At 38.3% G+C, this 14,323-nt stretch overlaps 1 protein-coding gene across 1 annotated transcript in view; it reads right to left on the bottom strand.

Annotated features, from left to right (window-relative positions):
- Positions 1-14,323, bottom strand: part of BTC (betacellulin) — a 43,058-nt gene that overhangs the window by 19,066 nt on the left and 9,669 nt on the right. The window contains exon 2 of the mRNA XM_046655602.1: positions 89-187. Coding sequence (XP_046511558.1) covers positions 89-187 — 99 coding nt within the window. The remainder of the gene's footprint in view (positions 1-88; positions 188-14,323) is intronic.

The following is a 14,323-nucleotide window of genomic DNA, read 5'->3' as shown; positions in this document are numbered from 1 at the left end:
TAACAGAAAATTAAAACTAGAAAGATCAACTTTTCGTGACTGAATATAAAGCTTATAAAATACAAACGCATCGCTTGTTAACCATTACCTGCGCAGTTTTCTCTGGGATCTCCACAGAGAAGGTCATCATTTTCAGGACTTCTGGTTGAATTCCCATCTGCCACAACACAGTGGAGGATCACTAGACCTTCAAGTTCAAAACAAAACCAAAATAAATATGAAAACTTGAAAATTTGCTCCGCGCAAAATACTCTATCGGAGTCATGTCCCATTCGTGAAAATAACAAGCCTGTGGCGTCCATTTCCAGGTCATTCTCCCGCAGCGAGTGAGAGGTACACAGGCCAGCATGTCTCACTTTTCAAGCTCAGAGCTCAAGACAGACTTTTCAAGCCAACATCACTTACACCTAACTATGCACCTTAAGTGAGGAGATTTGGTCATAGCTGGTAATGGAGCTTTATCATGCAAGCAGAAAAATAGAGGGAGTTCTCAGCCACCGGATGAACACACTGATGGATTTCCAGGGAGAATGGATGATGAGCTGATGAATAAATGAAAAGAAATTGGATATTTTGGAGTATATAAGGAAGCCATTTGGTTTAAAACTAATTTGGCCTGACCTTGTTTTTCCAAAAGGTCCTGATATGGCCTGTTGAGCATGCATTGTACGTCTGCTTTAAACATTTACAATGTCCCAAGGACGAGCATGATGCCCTTAAAGATAGGGATACATCTTCCTCCCATATCAGTATTTCCTTAAGGACAAAAGTCTCTTCCTAGAAACTAAGGATTAATCATTGACCTGCTGTGCTCACTTTGTGACCACTCACCTGCTGACCACCCATCTGCTACACTCATCTTGTGACCACTGACCTGCTGTGCTAGCTAAGAATCTTGTGACAGTAGTGAAAGAGATATTCCTGTCATACGTGATATATGCTCTTTGTTCCAAGACAGTATATAACCACTCTGTACACACCACTTATTGGGTGTGCTTCCTTTCTTGGGGGAAGGAAGCTCCCAGGCTATAGTCCTCAGATCTGGCTTATAATAAACTCACTCCAAACTTTGATTTATAGATTGATTATAGATTATTTGCATCAACAGAACCCATGTGGCAATGTACTTTCTCCATTTCACAGAGACCCAATGTTTCTCAGGTATTAACTATTGAGTGTGCTTCCTTCTGAGGAGGTGAGAACAAGATATTCAATTCGTGAGAATTATTTAAAAATTTCAGGTTCCTCCAGCTAAGTATCTGTCTCTGAGAAGGACAGGCCTCAGGTAAATGCATGGGGAAGAGAGGAACACTGTGTTGTGATTAAAACAGTTTAAAATACAGTGTGTAGCCCTTGCATGGGTCCTGATTCAGGACCAACAAACCAACTGTAAAAAATCATTTAGGAGATAATCAGGGAAATCTGACACTGACCGGACATTAGATAATATTAAGGAAATGCTATAGGTAGTTTAAAGTGTGATATTGTAGTTTAGGGTAACAAACAGAGTCCCATTTCTCTTAGAAATATATATTTAAATACTTATTAATGAAATTAATGTTTCTGAGACTTGCTTTAAAATAATCCAAAATGCAAGAAGGGTACAAAGTAGTGAGGGAAAGGTATAGATGAAACAAGATTGGCCTCATGTTAACAACTGTTGAAGCTGGGTGGTGGGTATACCAACAATTACTATGCTGTTCTCTCTACTTTTATATATGTTTGAAAGTGTCTATAATAAATTGGAGAGGAGATGGGAGGGGAGGGGAGGGCAGAGGAGGAGAGATAATGTGGCTTAGGAGTTAGCTAGTCCTGAATTCACGACCAGGGCTGGTCCTGATTCATGACCTATTTTGCCATGTTACAGCCACATGCCTTAGGCAAGTTTCATAACCTCTCAGTGTCTTCAGTGGCAAAGTGGAGATAATTATTCTCTCTTCTTCAGAGCATTGTTGTGAGGATTCAACCAGGTAAGCATGCAAAGCACTTAACACAGGGCTGGCATGTAAACAATGCTCAATCAAATTACTCAGTAATTTGTGTTTGTCCACATGTGTATGTGATAAAAGTGTGAAAAATATCCATATAGATGAACAGTCAAAAACGTGGGTAAGTAGATAGAGAGTTGTTCACACTGTTAGAGACTTTTTCTGTAATTTTCCTTATTTGTACTTTCTAATTTTTCTACTAGCATATTTTGTTTGTTGCAACAAGACAAAAAGGAGTGACAGATTTTTTTTTAAATGCAATTTAACCACCAAATTTCTAGATTTTTCATATCTTTTATCCAACACCTGGCCTCCTCATTTCACACTTAGAACAAACCAGAAACAAGCAATCATTTAGGGCTTGTCAAGCACAGAAACTGTGTATTACTCATCCTTGTAATTCTGGTATCCAACACACAACACAATGGATAGTCAACAAATGCTGAAAGAACGAATAAATCAATCGATAAACAAACAAACAAAACAAGCTTCAAATTAAAAAATTCCAATATCCATTTCTACTGGAAAATTTCAATCAATTTCTTCATTATTATAAAACAAATTTAACTCATTTTTAAAACCCTACACATGGGCTTTCTTCATGAGCAGAATCAGGAGGACTTACTTCTGGAGTTAACCTGTTCTAATGACGGGAATTTTACAAAATCTTTAAATCTCATGGAGATTCAACACCTGCAAACTGGGGATGACAATATCCCCTTCTCGAGGTTATTGTAAAATTTAAACTACATAACATAAGAAAAGGCCTAGGGCTTGGCACGTAGCATGAAAATTTCAGCCTACTTGCCTTCCTTCTTACTATCACACATAATTTAACCCATCATGCTCCACTTGTGCCTAACAGAGGGAGTCTTGATTCCATTGAAACCCTGCCTGGGCCCTCTGAACCTTCTGGCAGCCTGGGGCCATTGCTCAGGCTCTCTTCTGCTAAGCCTCACTCCACATGCTCGCATCCCCTGGCAAAAGGATGCCACTGGGGAGAGCCCCTGGAGAGGACCCCTGGGGAAGAGGCATTCTTGGGTAAACCAAACAGCAAGCACAGAGGCTGGAGTAGTGTGCACTGTTCTTTCTACTCCCACCCAACTATCTTCAGGTCATAAGCTGGTGGCCATGAACTAAATCCAGCCTGAAGGACCATTTTCTTGATCTGCATAGTTTTAAAAAACTGGGTCAAGATAGTTCATATGAAATCTAGATTTTTCTGCTTCCACTGAAAAAGCAGAAGGTCTGGCAACATAGGTCTGAAACACCTTCATGGCAACAGCTGGCTGGAGCTAAGCAGCAGATGACACCGTTAAATGCCACAGACCCCATCAGGGTGCTGCACTCATTTATTTTAACTGCCTAGACCCTGACAGACATTTGAGTTTGTGATCTGTAATGAAGTCACTCAGAAATCAGAGAAATGCTCACTAAACCATCTACTCAATACTGAAGGCTGCTTCAGAGAGAAAGGACACTCTTGTTCCATCCACAATTCAACAAATTTTTATTAAGCACTATATATTTAGCACTAGTGCAAGACACCAAAGGTTCAAAGATAACAGATACTATCATTAAGCTCAAGGAGCTCATGTCCTGGTAAGGAAGATAGATGCACAAATCTTTAAGGTATATTGTAATAAGCACAACAACTGAACACAGGAGTATCACAGGATGGAGAATCAGCTCTGCCTAGCAGCAAAGACTCAGAGAGAGGGTGAAGATTATGAGCTTTTAATGAGGAATAAATGATTTTTTAAAGCATCAATTAATAACCGCTGGAAAATAAAAATTGTGCAAGCAAGACAACATAATCACAGTATATCATTTGTTTCAGCAGTGGATAATATTTTTATGGTAATAATAACGTAAACATTAATAATTTAACAAAAATTTGTCATAAAATCAGGACCAGCAGTTAGCCCACACACACCTTATGGGGAAACCAATTGTGATTACTCAGTATCTGTGCCGTGTCAGATCTTAAACGGTTTGAGCATCCCTCCTATAGTAACTATACTGGAATCAGAAGAGAAGGAAAACTCAATAGGTAAAGTCCAAACTTGACAAGGCAGGAAAGAGCATTACCAGCAAATTATTTAGCAAGACAGAGGTAAATACAGAAGAAAGAGTCAAATGTCGCTTCTACAGAGGTGGAAAGGCAGGAAGACATGGTGCAAAGATCTGCCGTTTGTTGTTTTGAGCCTTTTGGTACTATTTGATTTTTTAAAATCTATGTATGTTGACTAGCTGATTAGAAGAGAAGAGAAACTCAATAGGTCAAGTCCATCTTTAAAGATGTTGAACTGAGAAAGGAAGGGGTAAGATTAGTCAATATGTACAAAAAAAGAGATTTGTTTTGTTTTTTGTTTTGTTTTTAATGTGAAAGATAATTGACAGGAAGAAGCCAAAGGTACAGGAGAGAGGCAAATGATGGATTACCAACAGGGACAGAAGAAGTTGGAAAGTTTAGCCCAAAATGCAGGGGCCTCTTAAGCAATTGCAATGTACAGCCCTTTGCAGTCAAAGTTAGCAATTCTGGCAAATATAATTTTATTTTGAGTGAATGAAAACCCTTTGGAAACTAAGAGCTTAAAGGTATTTTATATTCTATACATCTCATTTCACTATTTTATATCATATACATCTCACCTCATTGTTTAAGGAAATCCAAGTTCTGGTCTAAAATAAACGGAAAACATCTAACGGGTTTCTCAGCTTTCACACTGTCGACATTTGGGCTGGATAATTCTGTGTTGTGGGAGGCTGTGCATTGTAGGATGACTGACAGAATCCCTGGCTTTTACCCACGAAATGCCAGTGACATCCCACCTCCCTTCCTCCCCCTATTCCTCAGTTGTCACAATCAAAGATGTCTCCAGACATTGCCAAATGTTTCCTTAGGGGAGAAATTACCCTGGTTGAGAACCATCGCAATTCTCTCCAACCTGCTTTAACATTTTTTATCCAAAATATTGCTTTCATTTTTAGCATATTCCTTTAATCTAAATCAATTGCACAGCCTCAAAGGCTCGAATTTTGACTTCTTAAAATATTTCTTAGGGAAAGTATCATTATCTTATGGAAAGATCACCAGACTCAGTCATTAACTCTCCATGTGACCTTGAGCTAATTAACAAACTATCCTGAACTTTCTCCTCAAGAAAAATTAGGATCATAGGTTCGCTGCCTATCTCATAATCTAGTCAAGTGAAATTACATAGTAAAAGAATTTGTAAAGGAACGTACATTATTAAAATAATCACTATCTTTATCAGAGAAAGTATGGATGGACTGTATTTTAGAGAAAACGAAAGAAAATATGGTACTTAGATATGGAAAACATAAAATTTTCATTCAAAGGTGTCACAAACTATATTAAATTTCAAAATTAGTAAGAACCATAGAGGTATTAAAATCTCCTACCAACCAACTCTCAACGCCCCTAAAATCATCCACTGGGAGAGTGTGCGAACCCCAAGTTTAAAATCTCAGTTTAAAGTTTAAATCTCTAAGGCGTCCCATTCAGTGAGACCATTCATCCATTCTTTCCATCACAGTTATTCATTCATTAAAAAAAACCACTAAGCACCTATTTCTAAAGTTCTATGAATGCTTCCTTATGTTGAACTGGTTTTTGCCTTCCTGTAATTCTACCCTGCTCATTAGGATCTCCTAGAATAAGTCGAATCCCTCTTTTCCATGACAGATTCTCATATATTTGAAGCCAACTATCGTGTCTTCCTGAAAGGATTTCTCTTCTTCAGCCTGAGCATGCTGGTTCCTTCAACCGTATTTGACCTAACCTCGTCAAGACCCCGCATAAGATTTGTCATCTTCCTCTAAACGCAAGGTGACAATAAAATGCCATTTCACATGGTCTGGCAAAGACAGACTAGAGTAAGGCTCTCAACTCCCACATTGCGGGCACCACATTTCCGGTAGCGCAGTGCCATAGCACATCAGCCCTTTCTGGCTGTCCCATTACATGGTGAGGTTTTACTCTGCTTAAACTAAAATGACGCTAGTAAATCTCTTATACTGCAGTGCATTGACGAGTTTGTTCTGTGTTGTTGGTCTTCTGTTTTCTTTCATTTTTATTTTTCACATAAAAAAATGATTTTCTACTTGTCCCTCTTAAATGTTACTGTGCTTTCACCTATCATTCAAATATTTCACAATCTTTTTGTTTTCTTATTTTCTTCATTCAACCTATTATCCATACCTCCCTGCTTCATCTGGTCTGCAGAATTTCTCAGATGCGTTAAAGCAATAAAAGCAAAATAAAACAGAATAATATTAGATTAGCTGCATTTGCTAAGTGACTGGAAATTGAGTCCCTATTTCTGGGGCCAGTTTTTAAATACCAACTCCTCTCATAAAATTAAAGACAAAAAAGGAAAAGAAACCCAATTCTACTTCAGTGAGTCAAAGCTCCATATACTTGCAGGCATTTTGAGAGTCTCAAATGAAAATTGCAGGACGTATTAGAAGTGTTATTCCTGTCAGCCAGCACAGGGAGTGAAGCCACTGGGAACAATGCAAGTATTCAAAGAGACACAGCCTGGCAAGGAGCGTGACCGCTGTCCGCTGTCTCAAAGTGACTGTTAATGCTGAGGTAAGTCTTACACCAGCTGGGTCAACTATTTAAAAAGATCAAATGTGACCAACCTAAACAGTCATGGATGCTGTATTTGCCTCATCTCTAAGATGAATTTTCCACTTTTAGAGCCAAGTGCATTTTGTATTTGAAAAAGAAATATATTATTGCAAAATGTCCACTCCTCTACAGTCTGATGATTTTGGACATTTTCTTAGGTATCTTAACTTCCACTTGGGTCTACTAAATTCAATGATTTCCTATGATATCACATCAACCTCATTTTCAGATTTGAATCACACTCCAAGTCTCATTAGCAAATCCAATTGTAAATCAAAGGGGAATTTATCAACTGATGAACATAAGCAGAAACTAGAAGAATATTTCACACTCAAATCCTGAAATTGCATTTACATTAGAGGAAAGCAATATAGATTAATGGGAAAAGGATAGGTTTGGAGTCAAATGGAACTGGATTTGAATCCTAGGTGTACCTTTTAATCACAGGTTTTGTGATTATGCTTAATTTACTCAAGCATTGAACTTCAGGGTCCTTGTCTGTAAACTGAGACCCATAATATGTAACTTGTGTGGTAAAGATTTAGCTATGTGCTTAAAGAAAGGGAAAAAATAGATTATGAATTATTAACCTTGGTAATGCCTGGCACAGGATAGGCACGCAATAAAATAGCAGCTATAAGAGGCCTAAAGTAAAAAGGAATTTTAATTAATCCAGGGGAGGGTAAAAGAAATAAAAGGGCACATGTGTATGGTGACGATCATAGTTACTCTTTGGGTGGTGAACATGATGTAATCCACACAGAAACTGAAATATAATGATGTACACCTGAAACTTATTTAACATTCTAAACCAATGTTACCTCAATAAAAAACAATTTTTTAAATTAGATTCTCAATCTCATAAATGGCTATTGACAAATTGCTACATTTATGGTATAATTTGACTTTTGTATAAAATATGTTTACGAAATAAACTACAAAGGATAAATACCCATACATCCACATGCTACATTTCACAGTGTGCTTATATGTATGTATTTTGTGAGGCAAAACTGTATGTTGGTCTTTCTACATGCTGTTTCTTTCTAGTGGTTTTTTTTTACTGGTGAGGAAGATTGTCGCTGAGCTAACATCTGTGCCAATCTTCCTCTATTTTGTATGTGGGTCACTGCCACAGCGTGGCTTGATGAGTGGTGTGTAGGTCTGTACCTAGTATCCAAACCTGAGAACCCCGGGCTGCCGAAGCAGAGCACAGGCACTTTACACCACCAGGCTAGCCCCTCCAGTGTTTTTCAAAGAAATTTGAAATGAATGCGCCTCAACTGACTAACAGAAATATGACATCTTCCACATGGATGGTTCTTCACATTCTCAGTAAAATTCTACCAGTCACTCAGTGTCCTGTTTATGTCAGACGGGATTACCGATTCAGTGGGTTGGTTAAGCAATACAAATACAGCAGGTAAAGTCAGATCTTAGCTGGTACTACCAAATGGATTATAAATCATATCCCTCATTAAAGAAAAATAAAGTGTTTAAGGTTTAAACCAACATTCAAAGTGAAAACTCTAAGCACCTGGGGAATTTTCCCATTGCATCTACCTTGCCAGGAAGAAAAACAGAATCTTGAGTATGCATACTATACACAGAGCATTTTCCAAGCCCAAAAGGAGATCACGTCTAACAAGGAGTTGAAAAAAAATATTAGAGGGTGGAAATGGTGTTTAACATGATTGTGGGTTGTGGTTGACTGAGACAAAAACTGTGAAATAGGTGAAGTTTGACATTGGTGTTCTCCTCCATCTTTTCTTGTTAACTTCTTTTCTATCTTTTGTTGTTTTTGTCTTTTGCCCTCCTATAGACTAGTATCCTCATCCTGCTTTAACATTGCCCTAAACAGAGCATCACTCTTTAATGTATTTCCCTTTTTAAATGTATTTGCTTTCAAAGCATACCTGCAAAAAGAAAAATTGCTTAACTCAAAAGAAATATTCTACAATCAAGTGCTTCAACCTGGATCTTCTCAAAAGCAGAGCCTGAGATACAGATTAAGGGGTTAGCCCTTTATTTGGGAGGTACAAGCCCTGGGCCATGAGAATGAGAAAAAAGGAAAGGGAGCACAGAAAGAGACAGGGTAATGTAATGTGTGTACCCATCATGCTGGTGCAGCTCCAAGATGAGTCACATTGGGACACAGAAATGTGCTCAGATACATATTCACTCATACATGGGCTACGGAAAGGGTTCAAAAAGGAACTTTGCCTTGAAGTAGTCCATGGAAGAAAGAATGAAGGAGGAACTTGCCTGCCCCAATCACTTTCATCACCCATTTGTAATTGGAAAAAATCCCCCCTCCAGGGTGCTAACTTCCCCCATCTCTGGATTCTTGGTGAGTGAGAGGCCAGAAGGCATGCCCTGGAAACATGCTGTTCTAGCCAAGTCCAAAAAGAGGGGCAATTTGCTGTAGGTGGGGAGCCAAGCAAGAGACAAAGGAAGTAGCTGAAGGGCTCTAAAGGGGTGCACAATGCTTACGTCCCAATACAGTGAGGATTTGGAGCATCAGGACATTTCATGGAGAGCCATGTTCCAGGAAGGAGGAGTTTTTCCAAGATCTCTCAAGCCACACCACCTAGAGAATTGCCTATTCTATAAAACTGAAAGACAGGCTTCTGGATTTTCAGGGCCTGGAGGGGAAGCAGAGATAAGGGTAGAGAAAAAATAAGAGGATTTCACAAATAGTTTATGTTCATTCAAAATTAGGAAAGTAAAATATGAACTCCTTCCTCCTTCAATGTAAAATTCTATTCCAAAAGGTAGAAACAATATCTTCCTGTTTAAGAAAGGCTAAGAATAATGGATAACACTTCTTTTAAATCATAAAAGTAATCCACAATCTTATATTTTTAAAGCCCAGTGAGAGAAGTAATTTAACAACCTGCCATACACAAACTAACTCATATATCTGAAAACTGTCAACACCATAGTAATGGTGTTGCCAGTATATCAACCTCTTTTTTTCCCCACCATGATCATTATTAAATCTGTAACAACAATGACTAAATTGAATGGGAGCCCCATAATAACCTAGACCTAGTTTCTTAGAAATCATCAGTTGTCAAAGCTTGACTTTTTGGTTCCCATTACTTTATGATAAGGCCAGACCAGACAGTCAGACATTGTAATACTTTAAATGAAAAGCTCTGGGCTCACTGAATTTCCATAGTAGTTTAAAGAGAAAAGGCAAAAGGAACCAGGGAAAAAGAAAAATTTGTTATCAGGGAGGATTATCCAAGTGCAAAGTAAGAGGAATAGTGGAGCTGGCCTCTGGATCCAGCGATAACACAGCCTCTGACCCACGAGGAAATAGTCAACAAAGTTTAATAATGGTAAAGAAAAGGATCCAGGATTTCAGAGTGATGCTTACCCAACCTGAAAAAGCACCAAAATTTAGGCCCTTAAAATGAGTTAGGGTAAGCCAACCTGATTTAACATTAATCCATTATTATATTTTTTGATAAAACCATTTGCAGAGACCAGAAATATAAACAAATAAATAGGCAGCATAGTTTAAGTGCCAGGTATATAGAAAATAAATTCTATTGGTATTCCTAAGAAAGGCAATATGTTAAGCTGGAGAAATTGTAGGGAAAATTTTCACAAAAAGTGTTGGGAACTAAACTGGATCAAAGGCAATGACACAGAAATGAGCTTAGTATGTTTGGGAGACAATGACTAAAGCTGTCCAGCTGGAGTGAAGAATTATACAAAGAAGTATTAAGAAACAAGGGACTTCTTGATGTGTGTGGTGTGACTGTGAAATAACTCAATTGATTTTCATGAGTGACCTATGAAAATAAGACACATTAAGAAAGAGTCATACCACATAATTCCAGTTGAAGCTTTGCAATGTCTGTTCGCCACATCCTGAAAGACAGATTCCCAATAAAGAATCTGACCAGTCTAGAAAACCACTCAATAAGTATTTAATAGTGATAAGTGCTGCTGGGCAGAAATCAGTAAGAAAGAATGGGGTGCATTTCCTTTGTTATGCTTCTGGAAAGGCAAATGGAAATACAGCTTATCATTCTTGTGTGTGGTTTCATCTTGTATCTAAATCACTCTTCCAATCATTCTTCTTACCCCCATTACAGGATAGTTGTCATTTACCTAAAAATGATGAAAGAATTTTCTCACAGAAGTTTTCTATCATAGGATGGCAATGTTAGAAATGTGTCTCCTGAAATAATAATATTTGAAATTTTTGTCAATATAATTTATCAGTTAGAGTTATGCTGGGGGTTTTTTCCCTTCACAGTAGGGTCCCAGTTGATAACTATTACCCTAATAGATAGTAAAATATAAAGAATGCAGTCTTTAAGGCAAAAACTGAGCCTGGGGCATAGGATTAGTACTATATCCCAAGGTGAGGTTCATGAGAAGGCATAGCCTCTGAATCCAGTTTTGAGGGGAAAAATTCAAGTAGTTTTCTTTTTCAAAATCCTTTGCCATTGGTTTCCCAGGTCTACAAGTGGCCTGCCTTTACTTTTCTTCCAAGAGAAATCCACTGACAATTTCTTAGTTTGAAACTCTATCTACCAACCTCCAAAGCATTCCCAAAGTGCAGTAACATATCCTGTGCTCTTAGAGACATGAGAACCCTTGCTGGTCACTTGATCCACTTCCTGCCTCACCTGGGAATTACCTCTACACAACTCCCTGTAAGAGCCAGCCAGACAACAAACACATCCAGGTATGGGAAGCTCACCAAATCCCAAGCCAGCTCTACTTGGAAGAAGACTCTTCCTAAATTAAGATGAGAGCTGTCTTCCTGGAATTTTAGCTCATTAATCCAAGTTAATGCCCTCTCAACTAAACAGAAGAGATCTTTGAGATAACGTTTCAACTGCAGTATTTGAAGTTGGACCTCAATAAACCAAAACTTTCTCTATGCTACCCACTATTCCAACTTCTATCCTCTCAGTCATGTGTGTGTGTATGTGTGTGTGTGTGTCCTTGGCTTCTTCAGTTACCACTAACCTCCTGTCTCTGGTCTTTCAAAAGCACCAGTGATTTCCTCATAGCTCACTCACCGGTGGCCTGTTCTCGAGCCTCTGCCTCCTCCGTCTCCGCCATATTTGATATGGTTGCCCTTCCCAAATCTCCCATGCAGAATCCACTCCCGATCTTGGCTTCCTAACTTATCCTTCCCTTTTCACTCAACTCTGCCAGCTCTTTTTCTGACTCCCACACCCCTAACACTCTACTCTCAGTTCTCTTTTTTCAATTTTTTTTTCTTGTGGTAAAATATACGCAACATAAAATTTACTATGTTAACCATTTTTAAATGTACAGTTCAGTGGTAATAAGTACATTCATATTGCACAACTATAACCACCATCCATCTCCAGAACTCTTTTCATCGTGCAAAACTGAAATTCTATACCCACTAACCAGTAACTCCCCATTCCCGCCTCTCCCAGCCTCTAGAAACCACCATTCTACTTTCTATCTCTATAATCTCACCCCGGGCTCCTTTTTTATAAAGCCATTCACTCTCACAAAATACCCATGCACTCAGTATTTGAACAAATATTTACTGAGAAGTTATTGTGTGCTAAGCACTGTGCTAGATCCTGACATTATAATCAGCTAAGTGATTCATTTATATTTTCAGCCCTATCTCCTAGCCAAGTGATTGTCCAAACTGGCTAGTCATTAGACTCTCCTGTAGAATCTTTTGTTGTAATAAACTTTTGTAATAATTTTAGATTTACAGAAAAGTTGCAAAGTACGGAGTATTCTCGTACACCCCTTACCCACTTCCTTTCCCTCTAATGCTATTATCATTGCCATGGGTACATTTATCAAAACTAAGAATCAACATTGATACATTACTATTGACTAAACTTAAGACTTTATTCTGATTTCACCAATTTTCTATTAACATCCTTTTTCTGTGTCAAGATTTTTAGTCTCATTTCACCTGTAACAGGTTCTCCGTCTTTTCCTTGTTTTTTATGACTCCATTGACAAATTTAAAGAGTACTGGTAGGCATTTTATAGAATGTCCTTCAATTTGGGATTTGCCTTATGTTTTTATAATGATTGGACCAGGGTTACAGGTTTTGAACACTATATTATGTACTATATTATACATACTATATTATAACATTATATTATAATATAACACTGTATTATAACATTATGGGTTAATGAACTCCCTGGAGGAGAAGAGTTCCTCTATCACATCATATGAGGGGTACATGATATCATGGGTGATATTAACGCTAGCCACTTGGTTAAGGTAGTGTTTGCCAGGTTTTTGCTCTGTAAAGTTACTATTTTTTTCCTTTTCATACTCTATTCTTTGGAAGCAAGTCACCAAGTCCAGCTTATATTCAAAGGGAGCAAGGAATTAAGCTCCACCTTTAGCAGGGGGAGAGTATCTAAATACATTATTTGCAATTATGCTGTAAGAAAAATTTGTCTCTTCTCCTGGAAAATCTTTAAAAATTTAGCTTCCTGGGGACATAGCAACCAGACTTTAGTGGGTCTGGGAAGAGGTCTGATGACCTGTTCTTTTTGCATTCCTTGGGAGAACAATCAGATTTGGGTTCCACAGCTCTAATTCGAAGTCAACTTCCATATTTCAAATGCTTCATATTCAGGTGCTCATGGGACATTTGAATATCTCCAAAACAGTTCACATCCCCCCCAAAAAAGCAGTTTTCATTCACGTTTGGTACCATAAACTCTTTCTCTCTCAGGTTAGCAGTCTTGGAGATGGCTTTCATTCTTCTCTCCCCTTCCTGACCCTCACATGACGTCATTATAGCCTATAAATTATTGCTTAGAAACATTTATTGAATTTATTCCTTTCTCTCCATTGCTTGGTCCAGACTTTCTGGGCTAGTTAACAACTTCCTCTACTTTCACCTTATTACATTAGTCTCTCTTCTTCTGATCCATTCTGCACACTAAAACCAATATTTAAGCTACTGCATTCCTGTATTACTCCCCTACTGAAAAATACCACAATAGCTACCTGTATCCATTATTACTACACTCCTAAGAAAGAAGCCCTTTGACATGAGTCAGGGACAAAATGACGTTCTTAACGTTAGAGAATAAAGCTGCAATAGAAAAAGGTGGAGTTTTCAGGGAGAAGAATAAAGTTCATTCCTTTTTGGTTTTCTCTCTCAAAGTGTTGTGTGGTCGTGAGTCAATTCTCTTCAGTTGGTCCTCTTGGATTAGTCTCTTTCTCCAGGTGCTATTGCTACTCAAGATGGGCCAGGGGCTACCTCTGGATTCTGAGCCACCCCCTAGCCTAGCAGCACATGGTTAGGGACCAGGAAGATAGAACCATGAAGTAAACAACTCCGTTCAGCCTCTAATCTGGAATTAAGCAAGGGTGAGGCCAACTCTTCACCCAGCTATAGGGCGTATGGTAAAATGGAGTCTGGATACCTCCAAGTATTCAAACAAGTTCCTCAGGTAGGAGACCACCTAATATTTTAAAGTAAAGTCTTAACATGTAATTAAAAGCATGAATTTATATTAATTACAAAATCTCCTGGCTCCAATTCCTACAAAATCCTGCAAAGATGGCACTGTGTCAAGAATTCAGGATCCTGACTAATGTCCTCATTCTGGAAACCAGGTCCTTATTCAGCCAATATTTTCCTCATACTACATAAAATTAATTCTTTCT

The sequence above is a fragment of the Equus quagga genome, chromosome 3 (assembly GCF_021613505.1).
Source record: "Equus quagga isolate Etosha38 chromosome 3, UCLA_HA_Equagga_1.0, whole genome shotgun sequence".
Lineage (NCBI taxonomy): Eukaryota > Metazoa > Chordata > Mammalia > Perissodactyla > Equidae > Equus > Equus quagga.
Note: the sequence above shows the minus strand (reverse complement) of the source record. Positions and strands in the feature narration are given on the sequence as shown.